Source organism: Miniopterus schreibersii (assembly GCF_964146895.1).
Source record: "Miniopterus schreibersii genome assembly, chromosome: 5".
NCBI lineage: Eukaryota > Metazoa > Chordata > Mammalia > Chiroptera > Miniopteridae > Miniopterus > Miniopterus schreibersii.
The window spans coordinates 669,741-690,234 of NC_138106.1; the positions used below are offsets into that span (position 1 = coordinate 669,741).

Genomic DNA, 20,494 nt, shown 5'->3' on the forward strand with positions numbered 1-20,494 from the left:
GACACAGCAGCACAGGGTTTTTTTTAATTAAACTTTACTTTTTAGAGCAGTTTTACATTCAGAACAAAATTGAGCAGAAAGTACAGAGATTTTCTGCACACCTGCTGGCCCAGCCCAAGCACAGCCTCCCCTGTTGCAACACCCTCCGCCACCTGGGCCGTTTCCACCACTTTCATAGGCTTGTTGCCCAGCTATGCAGGATCTTCTCTAGCGAGGTGGCAAGGTCTTTGGCCATGGCTTAAACTGGGTTGTTTGTTATTAATTGTTGAGTTTTAAGAGTTCTTTGTATACTCTGTCCTTCGTCAGGTCTGTCTGTTGCAAATATCTTCTCCCAGTTTGTGACTTGTCTTCTTGTTTTCTTGGCATTGCGTTGAGCAGAGCAGAAGTGTCCATTCTCTTTCATGGTTCATATCTTTGGTTTTGTATCAAAAAGTCATCACCAAGCTCAACATTACCTACATTTTCCTCCTAAGCTATCTTCTAGAGGTTTTGTAATTCTGTGTTTTACATTTAGGTCTGTGATCCACTTTGAGTTAATTTTGTGAAGGGTGCAAGGTCTGTTTCCAGATTTGGTGTTTTTGCAGGTAGATGTCCGGTTGTTCCGACACCATTTGTCGAAAAGACCATCTTTGTCTCATTTTATTTTCTTTGTTCTTTTCTCAAAGAACAAAGATCAGCGGACTCTATTTATATGAGTTATTTCTGGCTCTCTATTCTACTTCATTGATCAATTTGTTTACTTTTTTCACCAATATCTTGATGACTGTAGTTTACAATAAGACTTAAAGTTGGGTAGTGTCAGCCCCCCAAATTTGTTCTTTTTCTTTAATATTGTGTTGGCTGTTTTCTGGGTCTTTGCTTCTCCATATAACATTTATAATCTCTTTGTCAATATTCAACAAATAACATGCTGGGATTTTTTTATTGGGATTGCTTTGAATTTATAGATGAAGTTAGCAAGGACTGACATCTTGACAATATTGAGTCTTGCTACCTATGAATGTGAACTATCTTTCAATTTTTTATTTCTTCCTTGATTTCATTCACCGAGTTTTAAGTTTTCCTCATATAAATCTTGTACATATTTTCTTAGACTTATATCAAAGTATTACATTTTGGCAGGCACTATTGTGAGTGGTATTATGCTTTAAATTTCAAACTATGTGTTCTGTGTTGATATGTAGAAAGTAGTGACTTTTGTATATGCAACCTTGCTATAATCTGTTATTAGTCCCAGGAGTTTTTTGTAGATTTATTTGGATTTCTAAATAAACAATCATGTCATCTGTGGAAAAAGACAGTTTTACTTCTTCTTTTCCTATCAGTATAAGCTTTTTTTGTCTTTTGCATCAGGAAAGACTTCCAGAATGATGTTGAAGAGCAGTAGATAGAGGACATCCTTGCCTTTTCCTAATCTTAGCAGAAAAGCTTCTAGTTTCTCACCACTAAGTATATTGTCGGAGTCAGGGTTTTTGTAGATATTCTTTATCAGACTGAGGGAGATCCTCTCTATTCCCAGGTACTGAAAGTTTTTATCATGAATGGGTTTTGGATTGTGTCAAATTCTTTTTCTGCACCAACTGAAATGATTGTGTGAATTTTCTTCTTTGGGTGGTTGAGGTGAGGGACTACATTAACCACCTGATGAGGGCTGAACCAACCTTGCATAGTTGGGGCCAATCCCACTTGGTTATGGTGTGTAACTCATTTTATCCATTGAGGGGTTGAAATTCATAAGATTTTCCTGAGAATTTTTACATCTGCATCCACTTAAGATATTGGTCTGTGGCTTTGTTTTCTTGCAATGTCTTTACCTGGTGTTGGTATTAAGGTAATGTTGACCTCATAGAATGAGTTAATAAGTATTCCTTTGTTCTATCTTCTGGAAGTGATTGTGGAGAATTGGTTTAACTTAATTCTTCAATGTTTTGTAGAATTTACCAGTGAACTCATTCTGCTTTGATGCTCTCTGTTTGGAATATTATTATTGATTCACTTTCCTTAATAGATAGAGTCCTATTAAGGTATTCTATTTCATCTTGCACTTTTGGCAGGCCATATGATTTTTTATAGAAAGTAACTGTTTATTAATGATTATAAAACTGTTTATAATTATTTATTTTTATTTAGTTATGTACATGTCTGATTGTTTTTTAAATTTCACCTTACTCCCCCACTAGAATATGCCCTCCTTGAATACAAAGATAATCATTCTTGTTCTATGTTGCATTAAAGCCAACCACAGAAATCAAAAAAGGTGTCAATGGCCCTAGCCAGTTTGGCTCAGTGGTTAAAGTATCGGCCTGGGGACTGACGGGTCCCAGGTTTGATTCTGGCCAAGGGCATGTACCTCGGTTGCAGGCTCAATCCTTGGCCCTGGTTCTGGTGCATGTGGGAGGCAACCAGTCAATGTGTCTCTCTCACATTGATGTTTCTCTTTCTCTCTCTCCCTCTCCCTCTTTCTTTCTCTTTCTCCCCCTTCCACTCTCTCTGAAAAGCAATGGAAAAAATATTCTCAGGTGAAGATTTAAAAAAAAGAGGGTAAATATATGTGGAGATATACCATGTTCATGGATTGAAAAACTCAATATTGTTGAGATGTCAATTCTCCCAAAATTGATCTATATTCAACCCAGTTCCAATTGAAATCTCAGCAGGATATATTTATGAGTATTGACAAGCTATTTTAATGTGTAGATAGAAACAAAAACAACTAAAATAGTCAAAATAATTTTGAAAAAGAGTATTGGAGTACTCACTTTACATAATATCAAGATTTATTGCAACTCTGCAGTAAATAAAACCATGTGGTATTTGTGACAGTAGTAGATGAAGGAATAAATTAACCTAAACATCAGGTGACACAGTGGTTGCCTAACTTTGCGGCAAGGTCACAAATCCTAATATCAATAATGATTCCAGCCCCAAAGACACAAAGACTTGCAGGAACAAATGATATTTATTTTTTTTAAATATAATTTTTTTCAAACTATGGACTATTTATATCCATGGGGGACAATACAAAACCATAGAGTACATTACCAAAAATTGACACTTTGAACATAATCAGAATCAAATCTTCTGCCTTCAGGTCACATAGTGCAAACATTTATAATTTCTCAAAAACAAATAGGTTCTCTGAAGTAAATACAGTTGGTATCCAATCCTTACTTGAATGTAGAGATGGTAAAATGGGGTGTCCTTTGGAGGAAAGTGTTAATTTTTGAATATTACGTTAGAGGTATAGGATGGTCTAAGATGATGTTCTAGCAGCAAGAGGAATAGCATCGCCTGTAGCAACATGGTCGGCAGGTACAGCAGCCATAGCCGTAGCCAGATCCATAGCCACATCCATATCTGGAGCCGAATCCACAGCCGTATCCACAGCCATAGCCAGAGCCATAGCCACATCCATATCTGGAGCCGTATCCACAGCCGTATCCACAGCCATAGCCAGAGCCATAGCCACAGCCGTAGCCAGAGCCGTATCCACAGCCGTAGCCAGAGCCGTATCCACAGCCGTAGCCAGAGCCGTAGCCACAGCCCCCATAGGAGCTCCCGTAGTAGTTGCAGCACATGCTGGCAGAGGGTGAGGTTTCACTCGAGGTGCAGAGGATGCTTCTGGAGTCTGAATGTCACCCACCACCCTGGGAGCTTTATATAGGGACAGGAAGGGTCAGAGAATGCTGTCAATTTTGTGATTCACGTAATAAATATTCATTTAATACCTGGTATGCGCAAGTCACTCGTGTCAGTTGATCATGAGAGGACTTGGTATTTTCATAGCCACAGCATCTGCCTTAAGTGACCCATTAGTATAGAGTCTCCAATTTTTACTGGGGATCCGGGTTTGTTTTTTGTCACCTGGGCATTGTCTTGAGCCAATTACAAACCTCTAACGTGAGTTTCCATCAGTTTTCCTATTATCTGAACTCATGATTCCAGAGACATATTTTATATAACAAGGCTCTGTGGCGAGAGGGAAGTTTATCACGGGAACGCAGCTACTCCAATGGGCTTGACTAACCCCTCGAGCAGCTTGCTACACACTGATTACATCACAGGTAATTTCACTGGAACACAACACCGCCCTCTACAGAAACTTCTCAACATTTGATGTCGTAGAGTTCCTGTGAATCCAAATACCTGGGAAAATCATATTCTGAGGGTCTATTTTTACCCCAAGGCCCACTCCATTCCTCAGTAAAGTTTTATCCATTCTAGGTGGTTATTTACTTCAAACCAAAATAACACCCCAAAAAAATCCTTTATTGTACACTGGTGAATGTGGGTGTTTTAATTAAATTTATTGGGGTGCCATTGGTTAATAGGATCATGCAGGTTTCAGGTATAGATTTCTATGATGCAAGATCTGTATCTTGCTCTGTGTGCCCACCATCCAGATTCAAATCTTCTCCCATCACCCTATATTAGGACCCCTTCGGCCCCCACCCCCTTGGCTCTGGAAACCACCACACTGCTGTTTGTGCCCACGGTTTTGGTTTTACATCACACATACGAGTGACATCATATGGCTCTTAGCTTTTTCTGACTGGCTCATTTCACTTAGCATAATACTCTCAAGGTCCATCCATGTTGTCGCAAATGTCACAGTATTTCATCTTTTCTCATGGCTGAGTAATATTCCTTTGTGTATATGGGGACCTGGACAGACACCGCTCCCAAGAAGACATACAAATGGCCAACAGATATAGGAAAGGATGTCCAATGTTTTTAAAATCACAAATGTCAGAGGTTGTAATCCATCTGATCACAATGAAATTGTAAAAGTGGTAGGTATCTTACAATATGGAAACTGGGGTACAAAGAGGTTAGAAAACTTACTAAAAGTTCCACAGCTAATACATTACTGAGATCAACTCCTTGTTCCTCTCTGCTGTGCTCCATAAAGTCTCCCTTCTACTCTCTGGAGGCCCGAACACCTGCTGTAACAGGGACTCAGTATCTCCCGTGAGGATCCATTTCATTGTGAAATTACTGTAATAAAGTCCCCACACACTGCAGAGTCTCTCCTTACTCCCAGCGTCATTTTGGGTCCTAGAATACACGGTATTTCAGCATTTCGTTCATGAGCCTGTTCCAGCAAGAACGGCCGATAGCGCCTCTCCCCAGTCCCTGTCCCTGTCCCTGTCCCTGTCCCTCCAGGTGGTTTGTTCTTGACGTCCATCCCTGTGCCTGGTCTTCTAGTCTCTGTTGATGAGCAGATATGACACCCAGGTCGTCCAAGTCAGCAGCACCGCTGACCAGGCCATGGAGAGAACAGGAGAGGAGGCCTTTGTAAGTCAGCCGGACAGGAGCAGCTCAGAGCATCACCCGCCTGTGGTCTCACGGTCTTAGGGGATCCGGGGTCTCGGCTCAGAATCTCACAGGGTCACGACCAAGGTGTCAGCCGGGACATGGGAAAAAATTCTTTACCTTATAAATTAAACAGAGTTGCCAGGTTTAGTAAGTATAACCTAAAGATAAGTATGTTTCATAGTACATGAAACATATTTATACTAAAAAATGTATTTTTCTATCTGAAATTCAAACTTATCCATTTTGTGTTTTACTTGTCAACCCCAAACGTAACGTCACCATAGAAGTGACCTCCCGTCGTCCTTGCCAAGGTCAGAAGCAAGTGGCAGGCCGTTCCCACCGCGAAGGGAGGGGACCGTAGGAGGCTGTGTGTCCTTGGGGGTCACACCCACCCCTGTGAATTTACTCCCTGAGCCCGACTAACGGTTACATTTCCTCCGGGGTGGACGCTAAGCTGTTGCAATAAGCTTCCAGCACATGGACACTCCCCGCAATGCTGTCCCTCTTTCTCCCTGGTTCAGAAGCTATTTCTCGTCTACGACCGGCCGACTCCCACTCATCTTTCATCTCTGAGCTAAAATCTTGTCCTTTTTCAGAAAGATTCCTGGTTCGTCTCTCTCCCGGCCTCAGTCCCCCCTCACTTGCGATTTCTTCCTGTTTCCCGAACACCCCTGTGTGGAATTACATTGTATCAGTTTTCTCATCTCTGTAACATGTGGGCTGGGGGCCTCTCCACGCTCGAGGAAGCGGTGACGACACGTCTGGTCCTCTGTGCGCAGCACATAAGGGGACGTCCTTTGTCAGAAGCCGCGCCAGGCGTGCTGACTGGGCCGACCCGCTCGGCGTCTGACCCGGAGGAGAGGTTTCCGTTCTCCAGGAACAGCACTCAGCCCGCTCAGCCTCTTCCAGGGCTTTCTCAAGACTGCGGCTTCTTTCAAGAGTCAGGGGATTCGAGGAAAACTACATTTATATATCCAGGGGATTAAATTGTGACTTCAGTCTTTGAAGTCTTTTTACATCCCCCACGAAGGCTGGATTTCTGCAGCCAAAACGTATAACTGGGCTCCCGTCCCAGGTATAGTAACGTAGGAGATCCCAGCTCTGTTTTCCTGGGGTCGGCCTCGCGTTCTCACCGTCGGGCTACACAGCTCACCTTCATTTCTAACGTATCCGTCCGGGAACAGGGCAGGGACAGAAGTGGGCATGAAATATCAGTTCCTCCACCCCCGACCCCGAGTCAGTAATGTCCCCCTAAGATAGCCCAGGAATCGGGGCACTGTCCTGTCCCAGACGGTGTCACAGGCTAGAAAGCTCTGTGCTGAGAACTGTCCCCGACCCTCCTCCCCGCGTTCAGTGTCTGCAGACGCAGAGCCCACGGCGACGCCGGTCTCACCGTGAACGGCCCGCCTTTCAGGCCCGTCACTGTGCAGAGCACCCCGAGTTCCCACCATGCCCAGTGCTGAGGAGAAGCATACGCTTTAGGAGTCGCCTTCTCCAGGCTTCTCTCCCTTCCTCACTGTGGGTGTCTGGGGTCTGACAGGCCCCCTCACAAATCCCGGTGCCCATCTGTCCCCTCTCGTGGCCGGTGCCACCACCCAGCCCAGGCTCACCCGGCCCGTCCCCAGGTCACTACACACCTAACGCGTGAGCCTCCCGTCTCCCCTTCCCACCCGTTTCCTCGCCATCAGCATTTCCTCAAAGCATTTCTGAGGCGCGTGTGTGTGTGCACGTGTGTTAATGAGCGTGCGAGGGCCGGTTAGGACGGAAAGAAGAGGACAGACCAGGATCCTGGGACACAGACGCTTAGGAACAAACCTTCAGTAAAATGAACAAACAACAGAACATTCAGCCAAGGAGAAGCCACTTTCTCAGAGATGAAATCTAAGATACGTAACACTCAGCACTGACCGATCGGAACGGGAGACGCACACGCAGCTGGAGTGGACAGCTGAGCGCTCATCGGTCCTGCCGGTCTCTGAGGAGCTCACAGAGATGGCAGACAAAATGTGAGTCTACTGACTGACACCACGCCCGACGTGAAAGATACACGCGCTTGTTAGGACCCATGAAACAGGTTTATTTGGAAACCGTCACAACATAGAAGCATACAGCGAGAAGGCAGTCGGTCTACATGCGGGCTACAGCCAAGTGAGTTCATCTGCCTCCAGGAACACCGTGGAGTGAGCAGGCCCCTCGATAGCCACAGGGACCCTCGAGCAGACGCTGGTTTTCTGAGCCTCTGACTTCTCTCTACTCAGTGGGATTGTGAGACATTGAAACAGAAAGGCCTTGAAAGGGTCGCTTTTGAGGAAAAGGTGAGTAGCAGTTACATTCTAGCAGCAAGAATAGCATCTTCTGTAGATAAATGGTCGATATCCACAGCAGCCAAAGCCACGTCCATAGCCACAGCCGTAGCCAGAGCCGTAGCCAGAGCCGTAGCCAGAGCCGTATCCACAGCCGTAGCCAGAGCCGTATCCACAGCCGTATCCACAGCCGTAGCCAGAGCCGTATCCACAGCCGTAGCCAGAGCCGTATCCACAGCCGTAGCCAGAGCCGTAGCCACAGCCGTAGCCAGAGCCGTAGCCACAGCCCCCATAGGAGCTCCCGTAGTAGTTGCAGCACATGCTGGCAGAGGGTGAGGTTTCACTCGAGGTGCAGAGGATGCTTCTGGAGTCTGAATGTCACCCACCACCCTGGGAGCTTTATATAGGGACAGGAAGGGTCAGAGAATGCTGTCAATTTTGTGATTCACGTAATAAATATTCATTTAATACCTGGTATGCGCAAGTCACTCGTGTCAGTTGATCATGAGAGGACTTGGTATTTTCATAGCCACAGCATCTGCCTTAAGTGACCCATTAGTATAGAGTCTCCAATTTTTACTGGGGATCCGGGTTTGTTTTTTGTCACCTGGGCATTGTCTTGAGCCAATTACAAACCTCTAACGTGAGTTTCCATCAGTTTTCCTATTATCTGAACTCATGATTCCAGAGACATATTTTATATAACAAGGCTCTGTGGCGAGAGGGAAGTTTATCACGGGAACGCAGCTACTCCAATGGGCTTGACTAACCCCTCGAGCAGCTTGCTACACACTGATTACATCACAGGTAATTTCACTGGAACACAACACCGCCCTCTACAGAAACTTCTCAACATTTGATGTCGTAGAGTTCCTGTGAATCCAAATACCTGGGAAAATCATATTCTGAGGGTCTATTTTTACCCCAAGGCCCACTCCATTCCTCAGTAAAGTTTTATCCATTCTAGGTGGTTATTTACTTCAAACCAAAATAACACCCCAAAAAAATCCTTTATTGTACACTGGTGAATGTGGGTGTTTTAATTAAATTTATTGGGGTGCCATTGGTTAATAGGATCATGCAGGTTTCAGGTATAGATTTCTATGATGCAAGATCTGTATCTTGCTCTGTGTGCCCACCATCCAGATTCAAATCTTCTCCCATCACCCTATATTAGGACCCCTTCGGCCCCCACCCCCTTGGCTCTGGAAACCACCACACTGCTGTTTGTGCCCACCGGTTTTGGTTTTACATCACACATACGAGTGACATCATATGGCTCTTAGCTTTTTCTGACTGGCTCATTTCACTTAGCATAATACTCTCAAGGTCCATCCATGTTGTCGCAAATGTCACAGTATTTCATCTTTTCTCATGGCTGAGTAATATTCCTTTGTGTATATGGGGACCTGGACAGACACCGCTCCCAAGAAGACATACAAATGGCCAACAGATATAGGAAAGGATGTCCAATGTTTTTAAAATCACAAATGTCAGAGGTTGTAATCCATCTGATCACAATGAAATTGTAAAAGTGGTAGGTATCTTACAATATGGAAACTGGGGTACAAAGAGGTTAGAAAACTTACTAAAAGTTCCACAGCTAATACATTACTGAGATCAACTCCTTGTTCCTCTCTGCTGTGCTCCATAAAGTCTCCCTTCTACTCTCTGGAGGCCCGAACACCTGCTGTAACAGGGACTCAGTATCTCCCGTGAGGATCCATTTCATTGTGAAATTACTGTAATAAAGTCCCCACACACTGCAGAGTCTCTCCTTACTCCCAGCGTCATTTTGGGTCCTAGAATACACGGTATTTCAGCATTTCGTTCATGAGCCTGTTCCAGCAAGAACGGCCGATAGCGCCTCTCCCCAGTCCCTGTCCCTGTCCCTGTCCCTGTCCCTCCAGGTGGTTTGTTCTTGACGTCCATCCCTGTGCCTGGTCTTCTAGTCTCTGTTGATGAGCAGATATGACACCCAGGTCGTCCAAGTCAGCAGCACCGCTGACCAGGCCATGGAGAGAACAGGAGAGGAGGCCTTTGTAAGTCAGCCGGACAGGAGCAGCTCAGAGCATCACCCGCCTGTGGTCTCACGGTCTTAGGGGATCCGGGGTCTCGGCTCAGAATCTCACAGGGTCACGACCAAGGTGTCAGCCGGGACATGGGAAAAAATTCTTTACCTTATAAATTAAACAGAGTTGCCAGGTTTAGTAAGTATAACCTAAAGATAAGTATGTTTCATAGTACATGAAACATATTTATACTAAAAAATGTATTTTTCTATCTGAAATTCAAACTTATCCATTTTGTGTTTTACTTGTCAACCCCAAACGTAACGTCACCATAGAAGTGACCTCCCGTCGTCCTTGCCAAGGTCAGAAGCAAGTGGCAGGCCGTTCCCACCGCGAAGGGAGGGGACCGTAGGAGGCTGTGTGTCCTTGGGGGTCACACCCACCCCTGTGAATTTACTCCCTGAGCCCGACTAATGGTTCCATTTCCTCCGGGGTGGACGCTAAGCTGTTGCAATAAGCTTCCAGCACATGGACACTCCCCGCAATGCTGTCCCTCTTTCTCCCTGGTTCAGAAGCTATTTCTCGTCTACGACCGGCCGACTCCCACTCATCTTTCATCTCTGAGCTAAAATCTTGTCCTTTTTCAGAAAGATTCCTGGCCCGTCTCTCCCCCGGCCTCAGTCCCGCCTCACTTGCGATTTCTTCCTGTTTCCCGAACACCCCTGTGTGGAATTACATTGTATCAGTTTTCTCATCTCTGTAACATGTGGGCTGGGGGCCTCTCCACGCTCGAGGAAGCGGTGACGACACGTCTGGTCCTCTGTGCGCAGCACATAACGGGACGTCCTTTGTCAGAAGCCGCGCCAGGCGTGCTGACTGGGCCGACCCGCTCGGCGTCTGACCCGGAGGAGAGGTTTCCGTTCTCCAGGAACAGCACTCAGCCCGCTCAGCCTCTTCCAGGGCTTTCTCAAGACTGCGGCTTCTTTCAAGAGTCAGGGGATTCGAGGAAAACTACATTTATATATCCAGGGGATTAAATTGTGACTTCAGTCTTTGAAGTCTTTTTACATCCCCCACGAAGGCTGGATTTCTGCAGCCAAAACGTATAACTGGGCTCCCGTCCCAGGTATAGTAACGTAGGAGATCCCAGCTCTGTTTTCCTGGGGTCGGCCTCGCGTTCTCACCGTCGGGCTACACAGCTCACCTTCATTTCTAACGTATCCGTCCGGGAACAGGGCAGGGACAGAAGTGGGCATGAAAAATCAATTCCTTCCACCCCCGGCCCCGAGTCAGTAATGTCCCCCTAAGATAGCCCAGGAATCGGGGCACTGTCCTGTCCCAGACGGTGTCACAGGCTAGAAAGCTCTGTGCTGAGAACTGTCCCCGACCCTCCTCCCCGCGTTCAGTGTCTGCAGACGCAGAGCCCACGGCGACGCCGGTCTCACCGTGAACGGCCCGCCTTTCAGGCCCGTCACTGTGCAGAGCACCCCGAATTCCCACCATGCCCAGTGCTGAGGAGAAGCATACGCTTTAGGAGTCGCCTTCTCCAGGCTTCTCTCCCTTCCTCACTGTGGGTGTCTGGAGTCTGACAGGCGCCCTCACAAATCCCGGTGCCCATCTGTCCCCTCTCGTGGCCGGTGCCACCACCCAGCCCAGGCTCACCCGGCCCGTCCCCAGGTCACTACACACCTAACGCGTGAGCCTCCCGTCTCCCCTTCCCACCCGTTTCCTCGCCATCAGCATTTCCTCAAAGCATTTCTGAGGCGCGTGTGTGTGTGCACGTGTGTACATGAGCGTGTGAGGGCCTGTTAGGATGGAAAGAAATGGACAGACCAGGATCCTGGGACATAGATGCTTAGGAACAAACCTTCAGCAAAATGAACAAACAGCAGAACATTCAGCCAAGGAGAAGCCACTTTCTCAGAGATGAAATCTAAGATACGTAACACTCAGCACTGACCGATCGGAACGGGAGACGCACACGCAGCTGGAGTGGACAGCTGAGCGCTCATCGGTCCTGCCGGTCTCTGAGGAGCTCACAGAGATGGCAGACAAAATGTGAGTCTACTGACTGACACCACGCCCGACGTGAAAGATACACGCGCTTGTTAGGACCCATGAAACATGTTTATTTGGAAACCGTCACAACATAGAAGCATACAGCGAGAAGGCAGTCGGTCTACATGCGGGCTACAGCCAAGTGAGTTCATCTGCCTCCAGGAACATCGTGGAGTGAGCAGGCCCCTCGATAGCCACAGGGACCCTCGAGCAGACGCTGGTTTTCTGAGCCTCTGACTTCTCTCTACTCAGTGGGATTGTGAGACATTGAAACAGAAAGGCCTTGAAAGGGTCGCTTTTGAGGAAAAGGTGAGTAGCAGTTACATTCTAGCAGCAAGAATAGCATCTTCTGTAGATAAATGGTCGATATCCACAGCAGCCAAAGCCACGTCCATAGCCACAGCCGTAGCCAGAGCCGTAGCCAGAGCCATATCCACAGCCGTAGCCGGAACCGTAGCCACAGCCATAGCCAGAGCCATATCCACAGCCATAGCCAGAGCCATAACCACAGCCATAGCCAGAGCCGTATCCACAGCCATAGCCAGAGCCGTAGCCACAGCTACCGCATGAGTTTCCGTAGTAGTTACAACACATTGTGTCTAGAGGTGGGTTCGGCAGTTCAGTAGAGGAGCAGGTGGAGGTGTCTGAAGTCTGACTGTCATCTCCTGCCCTGGGACCTTTATATAGTCCCAGAAACGGGTGGGTCACCAAACACAGAGTCTGTGGCCTCATTACCACAGCAATTTTCATTCTTAAAAAGTTCATCATTCTAAGGACAATTTTTTCAGCTGTGATGCCCAGCCTTTGGCCCAGCTAGTCATGAGAACTGTGACAAAACAGACACACCCCACAGACTGAACAAGCATGCCTCTGGGATGTCATCACACCTCACATAGGCTTTCACTCGGGGCAGGAGTCCTCCTGCCCTCCCAGGGACCATGTGGGCACCAGGTGACGCTCCAGCACCTCACCCCTCGGTGTCCACTGGAAAGCACCTGGACAGAAGTGAGATGCAAACAGCAGGGGCACAGGTGAGGCACTCTCAGGTCATCCCTACCCAGACGTGGACAGAACCCAGGAAGGACGACCACTGCAGTGGTGGCCAGAGCAGGAGACAGGTGAGGTGGAGAAGATCTGAACTGGAGCAGGACAGGTGTCGGATGCAATACAGCCAAACAAAAGCAGCCGGGATATTGTTCAATGCAACAGAATCCACTCATTTGAGAGTTCTTGGAACTTTTTTATATGACACTTTCTTGGAAACATCATGCCCACTTACGTCATCAAAATGTTATCTGTCTAAACTCCACTGATTCTTCAAAGCACAGCGTGGACTACAACTCATCTAAGAAGCATCCCTGGACATTCACAGCATGCATTGGGCATAATTCCTCTGTCCTTCCACAGCCCCCGTGCCCAAGTCTACGGCAGCACTGAGTGTTCCATCAGCAGCTCTGCGTTAATCATCTGAGTCCCACAGTCAGCTGTAAGCTATTTAAAGCCAAAGACTCTGTCTTTGTTTTCCGTGAATCTAAAGACTTAGGCACTTACTACCTGCTGAATGAGAGCCCATAATATTTCCCACCCGTAAAATTATTTTACTATAGAGGAAATAATATAAGAAAAATAATAATAATTATTATTATTATTATTTCCCTCTATAGCTTTTGAGGCACACGCACATTTTTTACTTCATGTGATTCTTACAAAAACAATGTAAATCCAGGAATTGTGTTACATTTATACACACACTACAGATGAGAAAACAGAGGCCAAGGATGGTTAAGTCTTGCCCAAAGACTCTTATGATTAGGGTTGGAATTGAATTAACTCATCTCCTACTCTAACATAAAAGCTAGGGCAGAAATCCATGATTTTTCCTTTGGTTTTTCAAATGCAAAATATTTACTTCATCTGACTAAAATTACATATATTTTGGAACGTCTGCCTTACATGCCTATCAGGTGGACTTCTTCGTGGTCTTCTCCATCCAAGTCCAAGCCTGGTGTCAACTTCAGGCAGACAACTCAGCCCTCTCACACCTGCTCCTTAACTTCCCATGTACCACATGGTGGAAAGGTAGCTTCTCTATCCACTGAGCAGAAAACCTTCTCAACACACTGCATGTTAATTCCAGAAACCACAGCATTCGAGTAAAAATGAACACTTTTCTAGACATCTCAAATTTTAGTCATTATAGGAAAAAAAGTACTCTAGAGATCAGCAACTTCCATGTCAAAATTAAAACCTCAAACTCCAGCCTGGCAGGTGTGGCTCAGTGGTTGAGCGTCGACCCAGGAACCAGGAGGTCACAGTTCGATTCCCAGTCAGGGCACAGGCCCGGGTTGCGGGCTCAACCCCCAGTAGGGGGCGTGCAGGAGGCAGCCAGTCAATGACTCTCTCCATTGATGTTTCTGTCTCTCTCTCTCCCTTCCTCTCTCTGAAATCAATAAAAAAACATTCTAAAATAAATAAATAAAACCTCAGACTCCAGGTCCGCCTCTTGATTACGATTGGCCCATTCTTACAGTTCTCTCCGTTCCTGCAAACTCCACACCCTTCCCACTGCCCACATCCCCGCTTTCTCCCCAGGTCAGCCTCCGCATGACCACATTTCCTGCATCATTCCTTTGACTGCTTTTCTCGACAGCGACTGAACAGCACAAGGAATTTTACAAGCATGTTTGAGGGCCTACATCATGCAGACACTATTCTTGGGCATAGACTATCCAGTAAAAAATGTGTTTCTAGAGCTCGAGGGTGAGCACTGTGCTTTAGAAACGCTCTAGGGAGAGGGGGTGACCATTTCATCAGCCCGGCCCTGTCTTTGCCCACAGGCCCCATGAGACGAGAGAGCTCATAGCCTTTGCATTTCCCGCCCACACGTTCATACACTGCGACCATATCCGTGTTACCACGTCCCTCCAAGAAAACTTTTTTCACCAAAATCCTCATACCTTCTACCAAACCCATTGGAAACTTTTCTAGTAATTAATACAATTCGACGATAAAGTAAAAAGAGGGACCAAGTCACCAGAGAATAAGCAATTCCATTAACACCCACTGATTTCTTACTAAAAATACATTGACAATGTATTTGTTGGTATTTGTACATGTTGGTTTACTTGGAGTCAAGTCTTCTTTTTTCTCGACCTTCTCCAGAACACACACACACATATGCACATGCATGCACATGCACACACACATGCGTGGGTTTTCTGCTTTTATCGCCCCCTTCTCTTACATGACCACCACCTTCGCATTCTACTCTGCTCAAGGTCTCGGATATTCTTTGACTAAGAGAGGCCCAGCATTTCAGATTTTGAAAATATGTTCAATGGTCGTTTGCAAAGACCTGTTTCCTGGATATATAACTTATCTCACACGTGCCTAAACAATGACCCTTCCTTTTTACCAAAATGCCTTCCATGACAAGAAATATAAAACAACCAGCTAAATGTTCAGAGACCTGTAATTGTTGGGACTCCCGTCCCGCAGTTACCCAGAGCACACTGGGCCCTCAGGTCTGACTTCCAGATGTGCCAGCTGTGGACTGTCCTGCCCCGGGAAGAACACCTGTTTCTTCCTCACCTGGACCAGCCACAGCCTGGGCAGAGCCTCATCCAGGGCTGACCTTGAGGGCAGGGCTGACCTTGAGGGCAGGGCCATCTTCCTTGGAGGTGACCATTCTGCCGGGTCTCCTGTCTCCAGGGGCCTCGGGTCAGACTCCCTGCAGTGACCCTGTCACAGAGGTCACGCAGTGACACATTTATCACTGTTGGTTGAACCCGAGTCTTAAGAGGCCTCTTCTGTTGTGGGATCTAAAGGTTAGCGTTCTGGAAGGTCCATGAGAAAAGGGCACTTGCGTCAAAACCCAGCAAAGGAACGGGCTCCCCTACTCAGGGAGCCAGCCCCACGCTTTGATGCCATTCCCATGTCTGCCCACGAAGGCGCCAGGCCTGGCTCTTCTACAAATGAGAACACGGTGCCACCTGCACACACCCAGGACGTCACGGATTTCTCTCCACCTCTTACACCGGCTGCTGTCCTTTCTGACCTTTCTCTGCAACAGGCGTCAGCTCATTGTCACGGCTTCAAACACCCTCCGAACGTCGCCTCTCACACTTCGACCTTCCTCGCCATCCCGTTAACCTGGTTCATTCCCTCCAGGGCAAGAACAGGTCTGTCTCAACTTATCTGAATGATCTTCGCAGCTGTTTTTCTATCTTTACCTAATAAAACATAAACACTGAGAAGACAACTTGTTGGTCCTCTCCCTGCTCCATCTTCAGCGTGTAGGATGTGGCCCTTTCAAAAATATTTGTCCACCGGGCGACAAATCCGTTTCATCGACCTCCATAGATGCAAACAAATGTATCTGCGCTTCCATCTACTGCGGATGGTACAATGGAGTATTTTTCTTCTACTGTGTCTTTCCTTTCATGCTCCACTCCTCAAGCTTCACACCTTTGTCTGCTTCTGATTTCTCAGGAGCCCTGGAAACTGTCTTCCCCTTGAAGTGCCCCGGCCACATGGCCTCTCCAGGGACTCTGCACACAGCGCCTCCCGAGTACGGGCCGGTTTGCTTTCCCTTCCCCCCCCCCAGACCCATTCTAGACACAGGGAGGTTTCCAAGACCGGCCCTGAAACGGTGTGACTTGTGCTTGTGTGTGTGAGAGCCCGGGACTGTGAGATATGAGAAACGGGTGGAGAAGACGTTACTTAGGATTCAGGTACAAAAAAAAAAAAAAATGCTTGTATTATATCAGGGAGGAACCCAACATTGAAGTAACACTTTAGACCGATTTTCAGGAGAGCCCGTAACGTGTCAAAGAGGAATTCACAAGTACACACGGAATTCTTAGAACCAAAAACATGTTTATTGACACGGTGATTTGCCCGACTGCAGGATGCAGTATCATCCGCACCGTCCTAACGGAGAACCGGAGATGAAGGGAGTCGAGGGTGACACTGGGAAAACAGTCGGGCGGTGCCGCAGAGCCTCGGGACACAGACATGCCATCGGAAAGGCGGGGAGCTGGAGGTCAAGGCCTCGGTCAAGCACGCGGTTTCTCGGACACAGAAATCCTGAGGTGTGGCTGCTGAATCGGCGTTGTCCAGGGAGCTGTCGTTTCAGAAGCAGAGGCGGCCTGGGGAGCGGGTTCTACCAGCAAGAAGAGTAGCATCTTCTGTAGCACATCGGCCGGCAGCCCCAGTAGCCGGAGCCCGAGCCGGAGCCACAGCCATAGCCGGTCCCGTAGCCGCAGCCATAATAGGGGCCAAATCCACAGCCATAGCCGGTCCCGTAGCCGCAGGAGTTGCCGTAATAACTGCCCCACATGTCGTCAGGAGGAGGGAGCTCGGCTGGGTGCAGGAAGGTGCCTGTGGCGTGTGTCTCCTCCCTGCCTTGGGCCTTATATACCATCAGCAGCTGGCCCAGCACACGCTCTGCCCCTGAGTTAGCCAACAAGTATTTAAACAACCGCGTATTACGTGCCCGTCACTGTTGACAAGCGAGACGGCGCTGCTTAAAACGAGCTCGTTATTTCAGAGGCTGGTTGTATTTCAAGAGCATCGTCTCCGTCTGTTTTGCCAGAACTGTCTCCACAGGATCACGTGCCCAAAAGTAAAATGAATACCCAGTTTCAAAACGTCCTGTTATTAAACGTGTACCTTATATAAACAAGGTTTGGGGGGAATGTACGAAACGGTCGCCCCCTTTCTCGCCCCCTTGGGAAGGAAACAACTCCCGTCTCTGCTCGCGACCCACTGGAGCTTCCTGCCCGGCTTCTCCCGCTGACCTTGAGCTTCCCCCCCCCCCCCCTTGTTCTCTGAACGCCGGTTTCTTTTTCCCTCAAGTTGGGTCTAAGGATTTTACGCAACTTTCTCACACGTTTCATGCCTGTTCGGTGCGTTCGGTGTAGAAATTATACTCGATAAATATTGTTGCCTTTCCCTCATTTTTTTCACATGATAGTTCTACATTCTCACCTAATAATCCTTTTCAAATATCCATATTTTTGGACTAAAACGCTGGCTGGGTTTGAATGCAACGGGATGACTCTGCAGCCTGACGGTTGTCTCGGGCCATGTCTGTGCTCTACGTTGTGCGAGGAAGAAGCGAAATCCCTCAGAAACTGAACACCTCTCCCCGCGGCCTTTCCGCCGGCCGAGCCACTCTGTGCACCGATTTGTTCCTGAGAACACGGCGTCCGCATCCCACCGCTGGACGTGTGCTGCGCATGCTTCCAAGCTCAGCAACGAGAGGACGACCTTACGCGGTGTTTATGAAGCGCGTCACTTGGGAACACTGGGCACATCCGTAAAAAAAAAAATCAATGTGGTTTTTTTTTTTTTAATTCCGGAAGAGTCAAGCAATCAGTCTGTAGTAGAACAGATTTTATTTTTAGGACTACGCCTGTTTTGGTAGCTTGGTTAAGCATCACCACATAATAAGAGATTTTAGTCAAAGTCAAAGATTCATTAAGCAGTAAATTCTCACCCTCCGTGTGAAATATATTCTCGAATTCCCAGAACTTGAGATGCACATAAATTTCCCCCTTAGGGTATAGAATTTTTTTTTCTTCTAACTTCCAATCCCCAGAACATCTTCGAGTCTAAACGCCGGTTAAACAACAGAAAGTTTCCTGGGGCCCGTCGTGTGGTGCGTGCGACGCGTCTCCCCCCAGTGTCTCCAGCCTCAGAACCTGCGACGCGGCAGAGCCGCTGCTTCACGGGTGAGCGATGGAGAAGCTGGGGCTCCGAGCGACGCGGTCGCCAGGCTGGCATCACGGGGATGTGTCGGGGCCACACCTTCCTGGTCTCTCCTGGGGGGCTCAGGGGCACGTGTCCCCTGGCCGCCTCTCCCGCTTGGGGCCTCGGTGGGCACCACCCTGTGCACGCCCTTCGGAGGGCGGGGAGGCCGGGCTCCGCTCCGGTGCTGCCGTCTGACCCCGTCTCTCCCGCAGCTCCCATCGGCCTCGGGCCTCAGGACGCGCCCCCTCTTTGGACTGACCCCGACTCTCACGCCGTAAATAACCACCTTGCCTTTCACGAGCCCTGTGGAAACGATGACCTCACCCCACTGGCAGTCTCACTACGCTTCTCCCACACGAGACTGTGGATTCAAGAGAACGGGGCCCCCTCGGACAGACAGAGGATCGCAGATCAGACAGACTGACAGCCGGACAGGGAGATCCCCACACCCACCATCACACAAGCTTTTCCTCTCTCTCTCGCCTCTGAACCGGGTGGCAACTCCCTTCCCTCACTGCCGGGTACCCGGGAGGCCTGGGTTTAGTTGAGCAAGAACGAGGGGCCCACAGCGGCCACGGCAGCCTGGCCACCGCGCTGCGCAGCCCGAGGAGCTGACGCCTCGGGTTTCAAACGGGAGCAAGAAGCCGGGGCCGGCGCCCGCCTCCGATGAGCTGGTTCCCGCAGGCGCACGACTCCGGGCGGACGGCCCCTTAACTCGCTGGCATCCGGGTTTATCTCCAGTTAATAACAAGCCTGGCATGAAACTGATGTGTTTTCGTCACCCCGATTCCCATAAAACCAACTCTGTGTGACTCAGGGCCCTGCAGAGACCAAACTATGTGCTTTATCTTCCAATTAAGCCCAGTGGCTTTGAAATTGTGTGCGTGTGTGTTGCGTGTGTATCGCGTGTGTGTTGCGTGCGTGGATCCTTGTTAGGCAAGACTGGTATTGTCATAATTAACCTCCTTTTATAGAAATAACACAGCATCTGTGAGAGATACGCCCCGAGACCCCCGGCGGACGCCTGGCACCGTGGGCAGGACCACGCCCTGTGTAGACCATGTTTTCCCGTAATCACAGCCCTTCTCACGACAGGAAGCTCCCCGTGGCTTCTCCCGGGCGCACCCGGATCGCCAGACTCACCGCTCCTGCGGTTTGGGGCCGTAAAGTAAAATGAGAGCGACTTCAACACAAGCACCGCGATCCCACGACAGCCGATCTGATGACCAAGGTGGCTGCTGAGGGGCTCGGGGGTGGGCCACACACACGGTGGAGACGGGGACGAGGGACAGTGCGTGTCCTGCGCGGAACGGAGCCGGGCGGCGGGAGATGTCGCCACGCTACTCAGAACGGTGCACAGTTTAAAACATAAATTGTTTATTTCTGGAATTTTCCATCTAATGTTTTCGGGCTGCAGCTGACCGGGGGTAACTGAGGCCACAGAGAGTGAAGCTGCCGATAAGGGGGGACAAGGGTGCCCCGGGGCTGAGATTAAAGAAAAATTCGGTGGCTTGGCCACAACCACACAGCTGTGTGATTGCAGACACGCGACTGGGTCATTTGACTGCAAATCCCACGTTCTTTATGTCCGACCGCAAAAGAAAGGCAGAGTCTCATACATTAACTCTCATTAAAACAGCCAAGTGCCAATATTCACATTTCGTGAATTATCAACCTCCACGCCTTGCTCTGTTGTATCATCTCTGACACTTGACTATGAACCAAACGCAAGCCAGCGATTTTAACCCTGTTTCTGTGAGTGCCGAGCGCCCTTAATAAACAAAGCACCGCTCGGATCCGCCCCTCGCCCAGTAGGGCTCTCGGTCCTGTCCCTCGAGCTCGGGACCGCCTGCTGCCTCCTTCCCAAAAGAAAATCAGTTTAAGAGCGAATTAATATGGCTGTTTATAAGTGTCTTAATCCTGGATCTAAGCCTGTGTAAAATTATATTAACTTTATTTCATGATCATATAAAATTAAGCCACAAAATAAAAGGCATCTTGAGGCTCAGACTTTCGTCATTACTGTATGTGCCCATTCCCATGCCC

At 48.4% G+C, this 20,494-nt stretch overlaps 3 protein-coding genes across 3 annotated transcripts; all 3 read right to left on the reverse strand.

The window, feature by feature from the left end:
* Positions 1-3,266: 3,266 nt before the first annotated feature.
* LOC308557572 (uncharacterized protein) lies at positions 3,267-3,578 on the reverse strand (the record flags this gene model as incomplete). Its single annotated transcript, XM_081138142.1, has 1 exon — positions 3,267-3,578. One exon carries the CDS (start codon positions 3,576-3,578, stop codon positions 3,267-3,269), a length of 312 nt encoding a protein of 103 aa, XP_080994268.1.
* A 4,074-nt stretch (positions 3,579-7,652) lies between these two features.
* On the reverse strand, positions 7,653-12,286 carry LOC308557571 (uncharacterized protein; the record flags this gene model as incomplete). Its single annotated transcript, XM_081138141.1, has 2 exons — positions 7,653-7,930; positions 12,067-12,286. 2 exons carry the CDS (start codon positions 12,284-12,286, stop codon positions 7,653-7,655), a joined length of 498 nt encoding a protein of 165 aa, XP_080994267.1.
* A 4,570-nt stretch (positions 12,287-16,856) lies between these two features.
* Positions 16,857-17,033, reverse strand: LOC308557920 (uncharacterized protein; the record flags this gene model as incomplete). The annotated part of the gene is made up of 1 exon (XM_081138820.1): positions 16,857-17,033. One exon carries the CDS (start codon positions 17,031-17,033, stop codon positions 16,857-16,859), a length of 177 nt encoding a protein of 58 aa, XP_080994946.1.
* Positions 17,034-20,494: the final 3,461 nt, after the last annotated feature.